Source organism: Heterocephalus glaber, unplaced genomic scaffold (genome assembly GCF_053883595.1).
Source record: "Heterocephalus glaber isolate CG9 unplaced genomic scaffold, H.glaber_assembly_v1.0 deba00000621, whole genome shotgun sequence".
Taxonomy (NCBI): Eukaryota; Metazoa; Chordata; class Mammalia; order Rodentia; family Bathyergidae; genus Heterocephalus; species Heterocephalus glaber.
Window position 1 is genome coordinate 16327896 of NW_028258153.1, and position 20450 is coordinate 16348345.

Consider the following 20450-nt stretch of genomic DNA (forward strand, 5'->3'; position numbering starts at 1 on the left):
AGCATATATTGCTGTGGTATGATTTTTTAATTCTTTTGGGAAGGTACCCAGCAGGGGAATAGCTGGGTCAAATGGGACCTTTAATCCTAGTTCTTTGAGGTATCTCCATATTGATTTCCACAGTGGTTGCACCAGTCTGCACTCCCACCAACAATAGAAAAGGGTTCCTTTCTCCCCACAACCCAGCCAGCATTTGTTATTGGTTGATTTCTTGATAGCAGCCATTCTTTCTGGGGTGAGGTGGAATCTCAGTGTTGTTTTCATCTGCATCTCTGAAATGACCAGAGATGTTGAACATTTTTATATCTTTATTTGCTGCTTTTACTTCTTTGTCTGAGAAATGTCTGCTCATTTCAGATGCCCATTTTTGAATTGGGTCTTTTAATTTGAGGGGTCTGATTTATTTAAGTTCTTTATATATTCTAGATAGTAGCCCTTTGTCTGAGGAATAGCTGATAAAAAATTTTTCCCACATTGTAGGTTGGCTCTTCACTCTGTTGGTAGTTTCTCTTACAGTGCAGAAGCTTTTTAATAAGATGAGATCCCAGTTGTTGATTCTCTGTGCTAGTTACTGTGCTACTGAGATTTTGAACATAAAATCTTTTCCTATGCCAATATCTTCAAGAGTTCTACCTAACCTATCTTCTAGCAAGTTTAGTGTTTTTATTTTAGTATTTAGATCTTTGATTCACTTCAATTTTAGTTTAGTGCATGGTGAAAGATATGGGCCTAGTCTTAATCTGTGGCAGGTTGAAATCCAGTTTTTCCAGCACCATTTATTAAAGAGGCTATCTTTCCTCCAGTGAGGGTGGTTGGTACCTTTGTCAAAGATGAGGTGGCTGAGTACATCTGGAGTTGTTTCTTCATCTTCTAATTTATTCCACTGATCCTCAGGTCTGTTTCTTTGCCAGTATCATACTGCTTTTACCACACTGGCTTTGTAGTATAGTTTCATGTTGGGAATTGTGATACCCCCTGCCATGTCTTCGTTGTCTAGAATTGCTTTTGCTATTCTAGGTCTCTTCTGGTTCCAAATGAATTTTTGGATTGTATTCTCTAGTTCTGTGAAATATACTGTTGGGATTTAAACTGGTATTGCAACCGCCATTGCATTGAATCTATATGGCAGTTTTGGAAGTATGACCATTTTCACTATATTGGTTCTTCCTACCCAGGAACAAGGGATGTCTTTACAGTTTCTTATATCCTCTTCAAACTCTTTTTTCAAAGTGCTGTAGTTTTCAAGGTAGAGGTCTTTTACTTCCTTCATTAGATTGATTCCTAGATATTTCATTTCTTTGTTTGCTATTGTGAAAGGAATTGTTTCCCCAATTTCTCTCTCAGTGAGTCTGTTATTTGTGTACAAGAAGGCTATTGATTTTTGAGTACTGACCTTGTATCCAGCTACACTACTGAATCTGTCAATTAAGTCTAGAAGTCCTTTGGCAGTTTTTTGGGTCTTCTATGTAGACTATCATGTCATCAGCAAATAATGACAGTTTAACTTCTGCCTTTCTTTTATTTCTTTCTTTTTTCTACTTGCTATGGATAATATTTCCAGAACTATATTGAACAGGAGTGGTGGCCTTACATAATCTTTTGCTAGCCACTTTCTAAAGGCCCTTTATCCCTAGGAGAGAGCTTGCTCAGATTCCTTTGTCATGCTGCTGTCTTGCACTCAAAGAGAGTGCATTTTGTCAGCTTTTACTCTGTCCCATGGATTCAGCTAACTGCGCCTTTCACTCTCTGAAAGCTTCTTGCACATTTGAGGAATTTCTCTTACTCTCTTGTACTGCCCCCAGTCCTTGGAATAGTGCTACCAAGTGACTGAGGCTTTCCTTGCGATTCTAAGCCCTCATGCCTGTTCTTGTCTGTTAAAAATTGATTTTAAAACTTTCCTATTCTTTTTGTCCCTTTCTATGAGACCATAGTTGATCCTATTCTACTGCAAACCCAAGGATAAAGGTAGCTATGGGTCTCTTCTCTTGAACAAAAGGTAGACCGATGTCTGGAATTTAGTTCATTTAGATTTCTTGGGATCCTCAGCTTGATGAATCTTTACAAAGTATCCATTTTGCTAATGTTATTGTTGTAACTGTCTGCAAACTGAAAGCAGAAGGCTTCTTATTCTTTTTTAAAATATTATTTATTGTTTTGTTAAATATTTCAAACTGTATATAAAATATTTGAATAATGCATAAAATGTATGATGTGGGAGTAAATATCTCCCAAATTCTTATCAACCAAAAGAAAGGCTGTTAGTACATCGTGTATTTCTTTTCATTCTATTTCTATGCATCATTTTCAACTGTTTTAAGAATCTTCATTCTCAATTTATATGCAAGTTTATTACCTGATTTTTTCAGTTAATTGAATAACAAAAGAATTTTCCAAAGTTACCAAGTTCTTTATAAAATATATGTATTTGAACTTATTTAATCAGTTCTCCACTATAATTTTTAATTCCTTAAAATATTTATCATCATAATAAATTGTTCAATAAACATTATTTTTCCATTTAATTTCCCTACTCCAAATTCTTATGCTTAATCTTAGAAGTGAAATTATAAAATCAAAGGCTATGACGAGTTTTTAAAATATATATTGCTAAATTGCACTACAAAGTGTATACAGCCATAAGACATGACATATGTTATATGGTAATTTCCATGGTATGGTACTGTTTGAAATATCATACTATAAAAACATTAATAAACTTGTGTTCTATTATTAAAATTATTTTCCTTCTTTTTATTAAAAATAATCACCTCATTTGTCCATGTCAATGATACTGCAATTATTTAAAGAAAAAAATCATAAGTTCTTAAAATCTTAGTCTTTTTTTCCAATAAAGGTGCAATGTTTAGTGGGGCCAGGGATTTAGCTCAGTGGTTCTGCCACTTGCCTCACAAGCACAAGGACCCAAGTTCGATCCCCGGTACCAAAAAAAGATGTGATGTTTATTCTTTTTTAATTATGTGGCATTTATTCTGAATACATACTTCCTTAATTTTTTATTTTTTCCTTTCTTATAAAAAAGTTCATTTAACCATTAATAGTTTATATCTCATAAATAAGCAATTTTATTTTGACTTACAGTGTATCAAGCCTTCTAACTCTCTTATTGGGGTAAATATACTTTTCTTGAGTCTTCTCAAATCATTCCTTAAGGATTATAAACAATAGAAAATCTTTATATTTCTAATTAGGAAGGTGAAATTAGTTTATGCTAACAAAATTCTTCAAATTCAGTTAACTTCTAAATTATTTTTATGTGAAATAATGTATATCTTGTATTTATCCTTAATTATTTTAACCCTTGGAATATAGTAGGCACAAAAAATGGTTATAAGTTTAAAATTCTGCATAAATAAAACTATGATTTAATTTAATGGCTATTTAAAAGCTGTAGAAAACTTGCATTTGTCATCATTTAATTTATAACCAATAATCATCACAGTGTAAATATCAGGGAATGTTTATTTCTGTAAAGGAAATTAAAATTATTGTGAAGCATTTTATATTTTCTCAATGTTGGCATTAGAGGATAAAACAGTCTCCATACGTTCACAATTTATCTAAGAACTTTCAACCCAAATTATAAGGAATGAAATAAAAGAGATAACAGGAAGTAGGAAGATAGATCTTTCTTAAACAGGAAGGGAATCAAGGGAAGGAACATGGGGGTGGAGGGGAAGAGATGAAAAAAAGAATTGAGATGTGTTGCATACAGGCACCAACTCCACACAAGGAGTATAATCATTATGCTAATAAAAATTAAAATTTTAAATGGAAAAATTTGGCCAATTACTAAATAACTTATTGGGGTGGTATGGTAGTGCTTTGTGTTAAAAAGAGGAAAGTTCTTACCCTGTAAAACTGAACAAAGAAACCTTCAACTCACTTCTCTCCTTACTGTTCTCCTTCCTACTCCCTCTAAAAGGCAGCAGGCATAAAAATGTGTCTGACATCTAGAGAGCTTATGCATGATGGGCTGTTTTCAGAGTCCGCATAAAAATTATTTGCACATCAACATATTCATCCCTAGTAACAGATGCCTATCCCTTCCAGCATTTTTTTCTCACAAAGTCAAAACAATATGAATTTAAGCGTATTTATTAAATCGCTAAATATAACTTAAAAGTAACTCTAGAAGTTTTCAGGGTTTATGTATGATTGCTACATTGCAAAGAGCACTGAAGTGAAATCAGGACACCGGGGCTCTGCTGTAGACCTTGACATTAGCAAGCACTGTCACTTTGACCAACAATCTCTGCCTCTCAGCTGACTCATCTCTGAGAATGAAGTTATTGTGCTACAAAGCCTGCGTGATGCCCCTTGTTCCTCTTCAATTCTACAAAATTAATATTTCACATACTAATAAAGTCACCTACTGGCAGAGCTAATGAAGTAAAAAATACTCTAAAATGTGAATATCCTTCAGGAATATAGAGTGATATAGATGTAGACATTCACTGGTAACAGAATGAGTCATAACTCATGTTGCTGACTACTTATTTGGAGCTATATATGAAATATATATTTAAAAATATATATCACAGAATATAATGTAAACATAACACATTGTAACAAAATACACACACATCTGTAAGTATATATGTGTGTGTATCTTGACCAGGTTACCCTAACCTAAGGAAAATATCAGAATGGTGCAAATCCATCTGAAAATATTCCAACTTTGCATTAACTTTCATGATCTTTGTGTCATAGGGAAAAAAGGTTTTAATATATAATGACAGACAATCAAGAAATACATAAAAACATTCTGCTTTCCCTTAGCAATTCAAAAATATAAAAATGTTGTTACCTTTCCTATGCTGATATCTGGCTGCAGAAAACAGTCTGAATAATTAGCCCATGTTTTATTCGAGCTTTGAATAAAATCCCATGTTCCATTGAGAGTGCAATGCCTGAAAGCAACTCCTGAAAAGAGACGAAAGATGATGAGATGGCTCAGTTCCCTTAGAGTCTATTAAGAAACAAAAGAGAGAGAGAGAGAGAGACAAATTTCTGTGTTAAATTGATCATTTCAGAAAATTCAATACCTTTATGATTGAAGTCATAGATATAAGCAGGGCATGGGACAGCCAATATTTTCCCCGCTGCTCCTCTGGGCCAACAGATGAGTCCATCCCATTCTGGGAAACAATTGCCCTCTGATGAGAAAAAAAAATTAAAAAGCAACTAAAGAAAAATAAGCAGACAATAGTGAACAATACAAGAAATTAGAGAACAAATTTGTTCAAACCTCAGGTCACTACCTGTGGCAAATGTAAAACGAACTGGTAATTTTGGAAACTAGAATGGTGTGAATAGGGTACAAATGTCCCAAAATTCATCTGCCTTGTCTTTTCAGAGGCCAATTAGTAGGAGCCTTTGATTAGTAAAATTAAAAATATTCAAAGTATCTCAGTGTATCAGTTACAGCAGTTAATGTATAAGAAACATTGGAAGCCACTGCAAACAACCATAGTATACTGCTTCCAAATGTCATAATAGTAACTACATTTTCACCCTAGATTTTTAAAAACTGCTATTAAACAACATGACACACAAAACAGATTCAATATCCTGAGCTTTCTTTACCAATAATTTCAGCAATGTCTTGGAGTCTAACACTCATCTCAGACAAGTCTCTACTCTTCCCAGATGAATCCAGAACCCATTGTTCTTACACACATCCCCCACTTCCGCTGTGGGAGCCTGTGTCTACCACATGTCCATGCAGAGTTACTGCAGTGGTCTCTAGCTGGTCTTCCTGATTCTATTCTGCTCATTCTCTGCAAGACAGTTCTGTAGGTGGCACTGGAACCACCCAGCTTTCCCAACTCTATTTGCTTGTAGTGCTCAAGATTAATTATAGAATATGCTGGAATTTTTTGCAACATCCTGAGATAAGGGGAAAGAGTGGCTAGAACAGATTGTGCTCCATTCCAGTCCCTCCCAGGAATGAGAGGTGCTTCCGCACCTTAGCACTACCCGTCATGTGCTCCAGGGAGTCTTTTGGAGTGACTCAGCTGCAGAATTAATGGGGCATGTGCAATAGGTTCCATCCACCTTAGCAGCTTTCCTGAGACAGGGGATCTGCTCACAATGAATCTTAGCTTCTGTTGTTGCTGCCTGCCTATAACTAATAAACCCTGCATGTAATTTGCTGTGTACATGGGCACTCTACTTCTCCCAACTCAAACTGGTTACCAATGGTGCGGCCTCATTTCTTCCTAACTCAATAGACCCAAATCCACCAAAAGCTCCCATCATTCTCCAAGCAAAAGCCTAAGTCACGGCAATGTGAAGGTGCTGAGGATCTGCCATTTCCCCGAGTATTTCTCACCAACCTGAGCTCCCATTCCAGCTCTTAGAGCTACAACACTGCCTGGTCTTCCTAGATCTTAGTGTTGGACTCTCATCACCTCAGTGCTTACTTCTTTACCTGCCCCACATTTTTACTCAAATGTCAACTTCTGAGTACATGCTCTCTATTTAAAATTGCATCTTGAAACACTCCCTACCACCTTTTCCTACTATTTATTTCTTCTAAGCTCTCATCACCTTGCAATACTGTGTATTTCATTATTGTTTCCTTAAGGTGGTTTAGGAATCTGGAGGGCACAGGTCAGGGATTTAGCTCAGTGGCACCGCACCTGCCTCACAAGCAGGGGGAAAAGAAAAGAATCTGGAGGGCAGATATTTGTGTCTATTTTTGTCTTGTGTGTCAGCTGTGTTCCTGGAAAAGCCCTTGGCACATGGTGTGGCTTAACACATATTCACTGTTGATGTTCTGTGCTCCTTAGAGCTCTTTCCTTTCATTATAGATTAAAATTCTAAGAAAATTCAGATCCCACTGTCAGCCACGTCAGATCCAAACTTCCCAAGAAGAGATATCTTTCAATGAGTGCTGTGTTAGTTTTCTATTACTATCAGATTACCACAAATTTATCATCTTAAATAACACAAATTTATTTTTCCTTGTTTCTATAGGTCAAAAGTCGACAGTTTCAGCTAGGCTTCCACTAATAGACTCCCAAGTGGAAAAATCAAGGGCTGAGCAGCCCTGTTTTCCTTTCTGAAGACTCTTGGGAGGAACCCGTGTCCTTGCTCATTTCAGTGTTTGGCAGAATTCAGTTCCTGGAAGGTGTAGAACTGAGGATTTTTTTTTTTTTGCTTACTGTCAGCAGAGGGCCAGATCCAGTTTTTAGAAGCTGCTTGCATTTTTTGCTTGTAGTCCCCTTACTCTGACTTCAAAGTAAGCAAAGCAGACTGAGTGTTTTTCACATTTTGAATTCTCCTCCTCTGTTCTTTTCTGCCACAAATCTGGTTGCTTCTTTTGCCTCTCTCTTCCACTTTCACCAGTATATATGTCACACTGGGCCACCCGGATGATCTAGTGTAACCTCCCCCTCTTAACTTCCGTAACCTTTGGCAATGTAAAACAGCATACAAAGGCAGTATGTCATGTGTTAGGGGGTAGATGTCTTTGAAGATGTATTATTCTGCTACCACAAGGGCTATCCTTTGTAACTCTCTCTCTCTCTAAGGTTTAGGTACCAATTAAACTAACTATAGTTGAGGATTTTTGTCTTAGCTAATGTTCACCGTGTCAAGTTATTTGCTCAGTTTTGAAGTCATCATAATAGAACCTCATACAAACATTGATCTCTACAAAAAGTACTTCACCATAGGGCTGGGGATTTAGGTCAATGGTTCCACTGCCTGCTTGCAAGCACAAGGTCCCGAGTTCGATCCCCAGTACCAAAAAAACAAAAACAAAAAAATACCTCACCATAAACCTGAAATTAACTTCTTAGTATCCACCTAGCACATAGAAACAAGTTCTTGACTTCCTTTATGAGTTGCTGAAGGAATGAGAGAAAAAAAAAAATCTTCCCTCACCCACACTGTACTTGTAGAAGAGAACATTTTCTTGGAAACAGCCTTGCTTTGCGCACATAATGAAAGCCTGGGCTTTGCATATCACAGGCAACCCTGGAGCTCGTTCCACTGGCTCCTGCTTCTAGTGTGTAGGTCTACCTACCTCTCTTCCCACCATTATCTGATTTGCTTATACAGCGTAAAGAGTCAACCTCATGTAGGTCAGAAGTCTGCCCACCCATTTTGCACAAGATATTCTTCTATATCTTGAGAGAATCCCATATAACTCCTCCCCATTTATTTATCCTTCACAAATTGTATGTCTCTATATATCTAAACTGTTGCTGTAATTTGCATCTTAAACATCCTCCTAAGGCACATGTGTTCCCAGCTTGGCGCTTTTGGGAAATGGCAGAGATTGTCAGAGGTGGAGTCTAGTGGAGGTCTTCTGGTCACTGGGGATGTGTGCTTGAAGCAGATCATGGGAACTTGGCTCTTTCCTCTTTCCTCCTTTCTGTTTTCTGAGTCCCAGCTATGAGTTAAACAGCTTTGCTCTGCCACATGCTCCAGCCATGATGTGCTACCATGGACCCTAAGCAACGGGGATAATCAGTCATGGACTAAGACCTGTAACACTGTAAGCCAATAAACCTCTTCTCTATAAGTTAATTTATTATTAGGGTATTTGTTATACTATTGGAAAGTTGACTAACTGTCCAGTAGACAAATACCCAATGTCTACTGTACAATCTAAATAAATTCGATCCAGACCTGTGTCCTTGTTTTCCTATAATTAGTTATCCCTCTAAAACATATGCTGCACTAACATGCTATTTTTGGATAAGAGACCTATGATGGAAAAAGGTCTTCAAATAAGGGTAATACCCAGTCACCAGTTTATCCTGTAATGACTTTTTTTTTTTTTTTTTTTGGTACCAGGGATCAAACTCGGGTCCTTGTGCCCACGGGGCAGGCAGTGGAACCACTGGGCTAAATCCCTGGCCCTGTAATTACTTTTTAAATTGCTATGAAAAAGATTTTTTCCTCATGTTCTAAAATGGACAGTTTTCTAGTTCTCTGCAAAATGCTACACTACATATGTAAATACACAGATATAACCTGCAAAATTCAGAAAACAATACTCCTTCAAAATAATGTCTGTGTAGATCATGATTATTTCTCTGGTGGCTCTTTGACAAAGAGAGTGGTGAATATTCACAAAAGGTTGAAAAGACTGGGGAATCCTTGACCTCATACAGAAAATAGAGATATTACTTAACATCTTCTCATTGATCATCATGTGAGTAAATACTTTCATTATTTGGTGAGAAACTAATTAATTGCCTAATGACTCACTGCTCTCCCTTTATACAATAACATCATTAATTATAGGACTTTAATTCTTTGTGTATGCCAGGAAAAACTAATTATTCCTGAAGCTTCTTCAACCATGATATTTTTAAAGAATAATCTAAAATTTGTAGAATCTAGCTTTTTCTTTTTCAATCTCTTCAGTTGCACATAACAAAATGTGATTATGGTTGGAAGTGGAACCAAAATGAATAGTATCCTGCTTTTTGTTTTTAAATATGTCAGTAGTTTCATAACTATGTATTTGTGTTTACATTTCCTTTTCTTTCTTTCGTAAGTATTAGGAAATGTTTATGTCCTTTTTTTGTGCAAAGATTTAAGAAATAAAGCAGCATATTGTATATCCATAGCCTAAAATTAGCAGTTGTTTATGTGTTATAATATTTATTTCATCTATTTTCTGCAACAATTTAAAAATAAATTATAGTCAGTATAGCTGTTCAATCTTAAATATTTTGATATGTCTCTCACCTTTAATAATGACAATTTCTTAAATTATCCAGTGAAATTAAAATGTCATTTTAATTTTTGATAATTTTAAGTGAAGAACTTTTGAGTCAATTTACATATAATTAGACATTTTCATTGAAAGGTAGGCCAAAATATGAACATATTCAATTCTATTCCATTTGTATGGAGGAAGATATCAAAAGAATTTTTTTCTTTTAGTATTTGTCTACATCTTTTATGTTATTTACATATTCACAAATTTTAGATGTTACATAAGTTTACACATGCAGTTAGTTTATTCTTCTATATGTAATTATTATGGCATATGACCGGCTAATAATGACATTTGTCCACCCTATTCCCTCTTCCAGGAATGCCTTTTTCATTTCCTCCTCTACACATCTAATTCCCACTCCTTTATCTATAGCTATGAATATTTCTGTCATAAAATTACACACCATCCTGAAAGATATTTACCACCCTTATGAAACTGTCAAGCCTACGGGCAAAGGACACAATCTTTTTTTTTTTTTTTTATACCAGGGATTGAACTCGGGTCCGGGTTCTTGCACTTGCAAGGCAAGCAACGGAACCACTGAGCTAAATCCCCAGCCCTAAGGACACAATCTTTTATGCCCTTCAATGCCATCCACAGAAGCAACATACTGTGGACACATAATAGTTATTTGCTGAACCATAACAGAGTCACTGAAGAAATCTCCTAGTAATCTTGTAGATACTTCCAGTCCAAATGTCATGAGACTTCATAGAGAAGAGTTTGTCAGCCCTCACAGATAATAATCCCAACAAATTCCTTCATGGTGATGCTTGAAATGGAGATAGCAAGAGAGTTGAGAAGAATAGAACCATGAGCCCTCCACCCTCATGTGATTGTGATTGGGCTTGGGTTCCATTTTCTAAGGTCAGGATATCATTTTTGTAACCTAATAAGAGGCACCCAACAGTAATCTAAACAATTGGTTTCTGTTAAATGAGCAAGAACCTGAGGAAAGAAAGGTAAAAAGATTTCTCAGTAACACTGGCCCATGATGGGAGAGGAATGTGGACAGACAGGACAGGCAGCCAGAGAAGATTCAGTGAAGGATGTGATATCCAAGGCCAGGGTGCAGGAGGCTCAACAAACAAAGGCCACATTGGATTGGTGAGATTTTCCCCCCCAGGAATTATCCTGCTTACAGTTAAAATGAATGGTGCATCTGAGTTCCCATAGGCCCACTTCTAAGTCAGACTTTCCTACTTGTAACCCTAGAGGTTGACCTCAACTTGGCTGAGGTGTAGTCATTTTTGTGTATAAAGATCCCTGGACAAAGAGTCACTTTGGTAGTCCATTCAGGTCCCCTCCCAGGTTCATCTGCCTGGGGGCTTTTTACTCTGGCTTTACTTTAAATGCTGTTTGCTGCTTTCCTTCTACAATAAATACTTGTGCTCAGTCTTCTTTTGACTCTCTACCTTGTAATTCTTTCTGAGTTGAGAGACGACGAACTCACCAGCCAAACAGTAACAATGCTGATCCTTGCTAGTAGGTTTGCATGACTGAGATACCAGGGTCAGTGTTATTGCAAGGAGCATGAGTGACTGACTCTCTTTCTGGGCACTACTAGACTGATCATTAATAAAAGGACCCCTAGTGCAAGACACCTACAAAGGCTAGGTTAATATAAAACCTCCTCTCTTTAAGATGGCTTAGATGGCTATAAAGTAAAATAATGAAGGTGGGGACAGAAATTTTTCTATGGGGATAGCAAGCACTGCATTTAGACCTTAGTTTAGCCCTATTATCCATTTGGCTAAGAGCTTGGGTTTGGAAAACATTTTGGCAACAAAAGATAAGCCTGGGGCCTAAGAAATTTGGAAAATTAGATAGAATCTCCCTCAGTAAAGTCAAAAAATGACCCACTCATTAATTGGTGAATAAGAAACCAAACCATCCTTCAAAAAGAGATTGCCCTGTTTAGCTGTTGGCTGAAGTAAGAGTTGAAAGAGGAAATAGTTGGGGGGGGGGCAGGCGGGGGGGAGGCTTCTCTAAAACTTTCTAAATTCACCCCCACTCATGTTTCTCTAAATTGAGTTGAAAGTAGACTTCAGTTATTCTAGAAACCTGGAAAACCAAACAGGTTTTCTCAGGAGGAAAACATTTTAACCAAGGACCCCAAGTACCTTATTATAAATCTGACACATAAGGACACAAGCTACCACACATCGTTGTCAGCATTGATCAGCAAAGCCTGTGGATATAAGAATTATCAAATGCAGGACAAGAAGTATATGTCTAGGGAAACAAGAAGAACTTGAATGATTATTGATGGTACAAGAGACTATCAAAATCAAATATGAAGATTTCAGAAAATGAAAAAGTAATCAAATTAACTAGTGGATGGATTAAACAGCTCTTATAGCTGAACAGAGTGACAAACTGGAAAATAAATCTGAAGAAATCACAAAAGACTCCAGTGGAGAAACAAAGAAAAAGAAAATATATGACCTGGATCTACAGAAGGCAATATGGAAAGGTCTCACATTTATCTACTTAAAGCTACAGAGGGACAAAAGAGGGAGAATGAAAGGGAACAGATTTTCAAAGACATAACTGAAACATCTCTGTCACTAAACAAAGACACAGATCCTCAGATTCAGAAAATCCAGTGAATCCGAACATGGATCATACAGATAAAAACCACAGAACATCAAAGTCAAAGTGCAGTTGTTAAAAGCCAGAGAGAAAAAGCCAGTCACCAACAAAGACTGAGAGCTGATTTGTCAACAATAGCAATGGGCACAAGGGAAAGAGTAAAGTAATACCTACAATGGCAACAATAAATAATTCTCAACCATGGGTACTATCTCCAGAAACAGTACTGTTCAAGATTGCAAATGGAATAAAGATATTTTCAGGCAAGCAGAAACTGTGAGCACCAGTAGATTCCTATATAAAGAAAATAATAAATACATAAATAACATTTCTGGAAGAAGAAAAATTGAAATGACATAAAACTAAGGCAAAACTACAATCCTGAGCAATAGTTTATAACTTGGGAAGCAATCAGTGTATGCCATACCACTTATATTATCTGGAAAGCAGAAGGTTATTGGTAAACTCTAAAATTTCTCTAAAAGACATTTTAAAAATCTCTAGTGCAGTGGTAACGAATCTATGGCAGGAGAGCCATAGCAGGCTGCTTATATCTTTGAAAGCTCTGAAAAGTTCACCATCACTGCTCTGGGGTAACCACTACCATAAATAAACACAATGTATCTCTTTCAAACTAGTTGTGGGACAGGGAGAGACAAGATGGAATGAAATAAGCAGGAAAACTCCATTAATTTAAAAGAAAGTTGTTATCAGGGGAATGGAAAGGACACATAATAAGACCTAGTGAAACTGAAAGCCTAAATAAGATGGTAGAGTTAATTTCATTATATATAAATACATAAATTCATATATAAGTACATAAATTCATTATATATTATATATTCATTATATATGTATAAATTTATTACATATATATTATATGGAGAGAGAGTCACAACTTATATAATTGGACTTCATTTAATAGACAAAAGTTATCAAAATGAATAACAAGAAGACGACATGTATCCTGCTTTTAAAAGATACTCCAAAATGTTTACAGTGGTACCACAGTTCAGCAATGCTCTTGTTTGCAAATAATTTGGTTTGCACTCAGAAGAATTTGGCAAAATTTTTTTTATTCATGAACTCTGCGTGGAGTGGTGAACACAACTGTGCCTATCTTCTCTAGAATCATGGAATAAATTAAGTTCATGAGCCAAGGTACCACTGTGTGTAGAAAGTTTAATGAAAGGGTAGGAAGAAGCAGCTATATAATGGATGTAGAATGTCAACTGTGCGAGATGAAAAATTTCTTGACATTGAACAACAATGTGAATATACTTTACATTATAGAATACTACATTTAAAATGGTTAATATGGCAATTTTATAAGCACTTTATCACAGTTAAAACATTTTAAAGGATTGGAAAAGTTATGCCAGGCAAATACTTACCATAAAAGAAAGAAACTAGTGTTATTAAATATTGCTTTTTTAATATAATAATTTAACCAATACATATTTTAATATTTAAATCGAAACAGTCCTAGGGATAAAAAAGAATGTTTTATATTGGTAAAAGGTTTAATTCACCTGAAAATACAACATTTCCAAACTAATATCTAAACTAACATACCTAATGACATATTTTCAAAATGTATGAAGCAAAAGGGTCTCTGCTGACTCTCACCATCTCCAGCTCACCACCCACAGACAGCTGTCAGGAGCAGACAGTCACATAGCCACCTACAACACTGGTGGGAGTGTAAACAAGTGCAGCCACCATGGAAATCAGTACAGAGATCCCTCGAAAAACTAAAACTAGAAATTCCATTTGACCCAGCTATTCCCCTCCTAGGTATCTTCCCAAAAGAGTTAAAGTCATCATATTACAATGATACAGGGATGCTCATATTTATAGCAACACAAGTCACAATAGCTAAATCTTAGAAGTGGTCAATATGTCCATCAACAGATGACTGAATAAAGAAAATATGATATTTACACACAATGGAGTACTACTTTGCCATAAAAAAGGATAAATGAATCATTTGTGGAAAATAGATGCACCTAAAGACCATAGAGTTAAGTAAAATAAATCAGACACACAAGCTTAAATATTGCATGGTTTCTCTTATATGAGAAACTCAAAATTTAAATTAAAATCAAAATAAAAGATAATTGGAAAAAAGAAATGGGAGGAGGGGAAAGGAAAGTAGAAAAAATACAACTGGCAGAAAAGGGAGGGTAAAGAGACATAAAAAGAGAGGCCAGTGATTTAGCTCAGTGGTTTCACCGCCTGCCTCGCAAGCACAACATCCTGAGTTCAATCCCTGGTACAAAAAAAAAGAGAGAGACATAAAAAGAATTAAGATGTGTTATCTATATGTACCAACTCCTCACAATGAATGTAATCATTGTGTACTGCCAATATGTACTAACAAAAAAAAAGGAAGAAAAACATCCAATGAATTTTTTCAGTGAAAAACTTATCATTGTAGTATTACATTTTAAGATATGTATCACAGTAAATTGCTCAAGCACATTAAAAATCATTATGGATACAGAATACACCAATCACAAACTAATAGCTTTAATTTAGTGGAGTCTTTAAGACAGCATACTCAGAACAAGAGAGTATATATTCCTTTGAGTAGCACATGAATATTTGTCAGAATTAACTACAGTAAGTCTCAACATGTTTTTGTGCATGTGCTAGGATCTAAACCCAAGGACTCGTGCTCGTGTATAACAAGCAAATGCTCCACCATACAGCTTAAGTATTTTTTTTAATCAATATCATGCAAAGCACATTCTCGGGATCATATCAACAGAGAAATCAATCACAAGGTTTCAATATTGGAAAACCAGTATGAAGTAGATACCAGATGCACATTTTATTATAGAGGCCTAACTTTAAGGACGCTGTGTGCTGCATTCAGTTTGTTGGAAATTTAGGGAGCTCAGCAAACTCCACTTCCCACTCGAATTTACAACTAATTTACAGGCAAATGGAAATAAGTTATCAGTTTATTAACAGAACTTTTTCAGCAGAACATGGTTTGGTTGGGTATTAATAAGCTTGCTTAGTATGTAAATGCTCAGGCAATCTCCTCAGAGACGGACCCTCCACCTCCACGCTCATTACATGATCAAAGGAAACCCTGTATGCTTGGTCCTACAGACAGATCCCAGCGTAGGCCTGATGTGCACATGCCCATTGCCCATTACTGCTCCAAACTCACTAACTGGCTGAGTCATTTCTCCTCATGAGGAAGAAAGAGCAAGTGGGGCAGAGAAAAGAAAATGGTGTTATTCTGCCACATACCCTTCCACATGAAAATACAGACTGACTGGTGAAGATCTCCCAAATAAATGAGGGAAACAGTGCTAGTGAGGACTAGGGTGGAGAAGCACAAAGGGAGTACAGTTTTCTGACCATCCTTACCTCCTTCCTGGAGCTGAGCTGTGATGTTTTGTTCACACTGCATTTTAGCTTTCATAACAAGGACAATCTGCTCCTCTATAGTGACGATGCCATCAGAATCCAGCTGTGAAAATGAACAAAATGCAAATATTCCCATCCTCTTTCTTAAAAAGCCATGAAACAAACTTTCATTATTTTTACCTTCTAATATAATTGATGTTGAGCTTTGATATCAAGCTATCTGGAACAGTCCTTTATCTGAAAAAAAATGTAAAATCCATGAATGGAAAATTTAACTTTTACCTGATTAGGCTTAAAGATAAAAATGTAATACCAGAAAGTGTGAGAAAAATTTTAATATAGTTAAGTAATTATATTAGAGATGATATCATTAAAAATAATATACATTGAAAATTTTCTGGAATGTTAAGAAGACCCATTATTTAATTATAGAACATTAAAGTAGAAATGGATTATAAGACTAAATTTAACTATGCTAAAAAATTACCAGTGAAGCCTGGGAAAAAATATTCACCATCTTTGAGCTTTGGTTTGTCATCTAGAAAATAAATCAATTAGTCAACATGGTTTCTAGCTGCCTTTTTGCCTTAATAAGCAGATTCTATAATGGCAAAGTATGTACCACTATATCCATTACCTATTTAATCACTGTTTTTAAACATTTTAATATGAAAAAACTTGATATTAGACTTTAGTTTTTAAATATTTTTATGTGGCACATTTTTGGATGCCTAAGGATGGCAATTGCAAAATCACACTGTCTCACTAATTGGAACTTTCCTTCACACCTGAACCTGCTTTCAAAAATCACAAGGCTTCTTCAAGCGGTGTCAGAAAAAAACACTAATAATTTGAATAAACAGAGCTCTAATAACATTCAATAAGACTGCAACACATGTTTCTTTCTCCTTTCACCAGATAACTTAATACCCAGTTCCCTCTATGAAATATTATTTCTAACATATAACAAGTGAATAATCAATACTTGTTGGATAAAGTCACCTGCATTTGGTTTTAATACCACCAGAAATGAAAAGAAAATTCTGTTATTGGAAAACTTTAATTTCAATGATATACATTTTTAAATGTGATACAATATTCACAGGTGGAACTAGTAAACCATGTTTAACAGAAATCTGGTAATTCTTTATTTTAATGAGTTTGAGTATCATGATATTTGCAAGTTTGAGATGATGGTGAAGATCATTCTAGCAGTCAAGGTTTCAACAGAGAACTACTGAGATGTTAACATAGGTTCTAGAGGATGAGATAGATAGAAATAGGGTAGAATAAATGATTTGTTCTAAGGAATCAACCTTATGCAACTGGGAGAGCTGCTTTTAAAATATCTGGAAGGTACTTGTTTTGTGTCTGATTCAATTGCCACAGGTCAGGAAATTGAAAAGAAAAGATTTATAGTAGACAGGGAGGAAGAGTAAAAATTAGCTGGAACCAGGAACATGGGCTCAAAACCACAAGGACATTTTGTAACCCATGTTCACTCTTGGCCCTCTGACCGTGATGATGTAAGGTGCAACAGGAGAAGGCAGCAGACTGTATCGCAGATCTAAACCCACACTTGACCTGGAAGCAGGGACTCTAAAGGATCAGGAGAAAGTGGAACCAGGTATGGATGTGGCTGCTGTCCCACAGCAGTGAGATGCATCAGCAGAGGAGCTGCAATGTGTGTGAGATACAAACATGTCCCCTGTGACCTTCTGAGCATAAGAAAAAAAACATCAAATTCCTATACATGATGTTTATTATTTTCTAATATGATCATATATATATAGTATATATATAATACTATATAGGTGTATAGTTTTGGTGATTGCTATGGTTACATTCGTAGCTCAATGCTCACATTTACATGAATTAAAGAAAAGAATAAGGAAAAACTAATTTGGAGAACTGAAATACAGACTAGGATTTTTAGCTATCAGGATACTGCAACTGAGATCTAAGTTGCTACACTAAAAGTGAGCCATAAAATTTCACATATCAAAAAGAGAGAATGAAATGGAAAGAAATGAGTCGTCTAGCTAGGCATGGCCAAAAAAAAAACAAAAAAACATGATTCCTTTCCATTCATTCTCAGGGAACAATGAGGCATCATTCAAGGTTTTTATTTGTTTCTTTCTTTTGTTTTCAAAACTTTTGGGTTATTTTTTCCTGGCTGTTTTTTCAGTTAAATACTTTCTTTTACTTCAATCCTAAAAAACACTGGAAAAGTTCTAAGCAAGTTGCAGAACTATAAATTTTGATTCAGAGAAATGTAATTTCATTATCAAACATGATCATTTTAAATCATCCCTTGCACAACTTTTACTTAGATATATTCGTTTTATTTCCTTCTTGCAGATGTAGCCTTTTTACTGGGATAAACTTCTGGAACCAAAGCATCCCATACTGTTGCAGCAGAGCTTTATAGCTCAGTGTGGCAGCTCTGGGTCACAGCTCTCATAATTTTTTCCTTAAATTCTTTTATTGGTACATTTTAGGTACACAATACATTTACATTTATCATTGGATGCTTGTACCTGTACATGATGTATCTTGGTTCTTATTTTTCCCCCATCACCTGTCCACCCTTCACCCCCTCAACCCTTCCTCATTTACATAGACTTCGTTTCCATTTTTTTTTCCTTTCTCATAATTTTTCCTTTCTTTTCTTTCCTTTCCCCTTACTCTCCCACCACCCCTACACCTTTGGACCTTCTCCTATTTCAAATTGTCAATTATTCATTTTAATCATTTTAATCCTTATTTACACTTTCAGTTTCTCACACTAGAGAAGCTATTCGGTATTTACATGTGTGTGTCCTATTTATTTCACTTAAAAGTATGGTCTCAATATGCATCCACTTATCAAGAAATCAACCAATAACAAATGCTGGTGGGAGTGCGGGGAGAAAGGAACCCTTCTCCATTGTTGGTGGGAGTGCAGACTGGTACAACCACTGTGGAAATCAGTATGGAGATACCTCAAAGAACTAGGGCTAGAGGTCCCATTTGACCCAACTATTCCTCTGCTGGATATCTTCCCCAAAGAATTAAAAGAATCTTACCACAGCGATATATGTGTACCTATGTTTACAGTGGCACAGTTTGTAATAGCTGAAGCTTGGAAACAGCCCAAGTGCCCATCAACTGGAAACTAGATAAAGAAGATGTGGCTTTTTTATAAAATGGAGTACTACTCAGCCGTAAAGAATGATAAACTAGAGACATTTATAGCTCTCGTAATTAGAAGACTGGAGAATCTTGGTCAGCTGAAGAGGTTGAAAATAACCTCTATTACGCTGGCAAGCCTCAATGGGCTCGGAGGAGTCTGAGTGCTCTACCAGAAATGAAAGCCTCCTTATATAGGGATCTACAGGGTAGGCGAGCATGCTCAATGAAGTAGGGGAGCGGAGTTACAGAACATTTCTGAAACACATGCCTGTGAGCATGCTCAATGAAACGGGAGGGGGGGGGAGGGCAGAGTTACTGAACACTCCTGAAGCAAAGGGGTGGAGTTTAACAGAACCTTCCTGTGAGGAGGCAGAGCTTAACAGAACAGAAAGGTCACACGGTTCAAACAGTCACAAACCATTTTGATACATTGGGTAAGAGGCCAGCAGCACAAACTTACATTTCCAAAACAAAACTTTCTGTGGGAAAAAAAAGGGAGGCAAGGCAAGGAACTGTCTTATTATATAGCACTTCTCTATCAATACATTATATCTTCTACAGATATTTTGTCCTAAAAAATGTGAAATTTAGTAAGTTTGATTAGAATATGCTGATTCATGACCTGTTAAATTGATCTTTAGTCAGTTTAGTCATTTCCAGTGCGAGAGCAAATGTGCTTAATATCCTTTAATATCACATTCTCTTCCTTCTTTGTTACAGATACAAGTGTTCCTTAGTGCAGAATGACATTAAAATAATAGTGTACTTTAAACAGAAGAGCAGTTTCTCTATTCAATATCTCCAAAAGCAATGATTGTACCCAAAATAAAATATTACATTTTGAAAAACAGATATTAATAATATATCCTGGGCAAGTGATCATTTGTGATTTAAAATAGAATGTTGAACTCCAATGTCATAGATTTAATGTCTAAAAGAAATCCCAATGGGGTATATTTTATTGAAAGTCTGTAAAGTTGTCAGAATAGATACTACTTGTTACATCAGAGTATGTAAATCCTCATAATTACAATGTTCAGATTTATTCTATTTTTAGGTAAACATAAAGCCATAAGTTAGGTGTGTTTAAAAAGAAGCATTCTGGAACTGCTACTTCTGGCATAATGGAGTAGACAAAAATTTCTCCTGTTCCTAGCAAGTACAATTAAAAGCCTTGATATACTTTTTATAATATGAGCATTGAGAAGTTTCTGAAAGGTGGAGAAAAGAAAACAAAATAGATAAGGAACCTTGGATCCTGGAGAAAGTAAAATTTCTAGGTTTTCTTTCTGACTCATACATCACCAACATAGAGTTAAAGTAGCTGACAAGACAGAAAACTTTTAGGCATTAACGCTTTGACTCAAGCCAAACACTACAGAAGAAAAAAAACTGTGGTCCTACACACAGCCCACACCACAGAAGGCCATCTAGGGAACCTAAACATCCACCCCAGCAAGGCTGAAAAAAGTACCCCTAGAATCTCCCAAAATAGTTTGAAAGAGAGTAGAAAATCAGAACATTC

The 20450-nt window shown here is 36.0% G+C and overlaps 1 protein-coding gene across 1 annotated transcript in view; it reads right to left on the reverse strand.

Moving 5' to 3' along the window:
* Positions 1 to 20450, reverse strand: part of Pth2r (parathyroid hormone 2 receptor) — a 120178-nt gene that overhangs the window by 62816 nt on the left and 36912 nt on the right. The window contains exons 2-4 of the mRNA XM_004851337.4: positions 15752 to 15854; positions 5067 to 5177; positions 4829 to 4944 (exon numbers count right to left, since the gene is read on the reverse strand). Coding sequence (XP_004851394.2) covers positions 4829 to 4944; positions 5067 to 5177; positions 15752 to 15854 — 330 coding nt within the window. The remainder of the gene's footprint in view (positions 1 to 4828; positions 4945 to 5066; positions 5178 to 15751; positions 15855 to 20450) is intronic.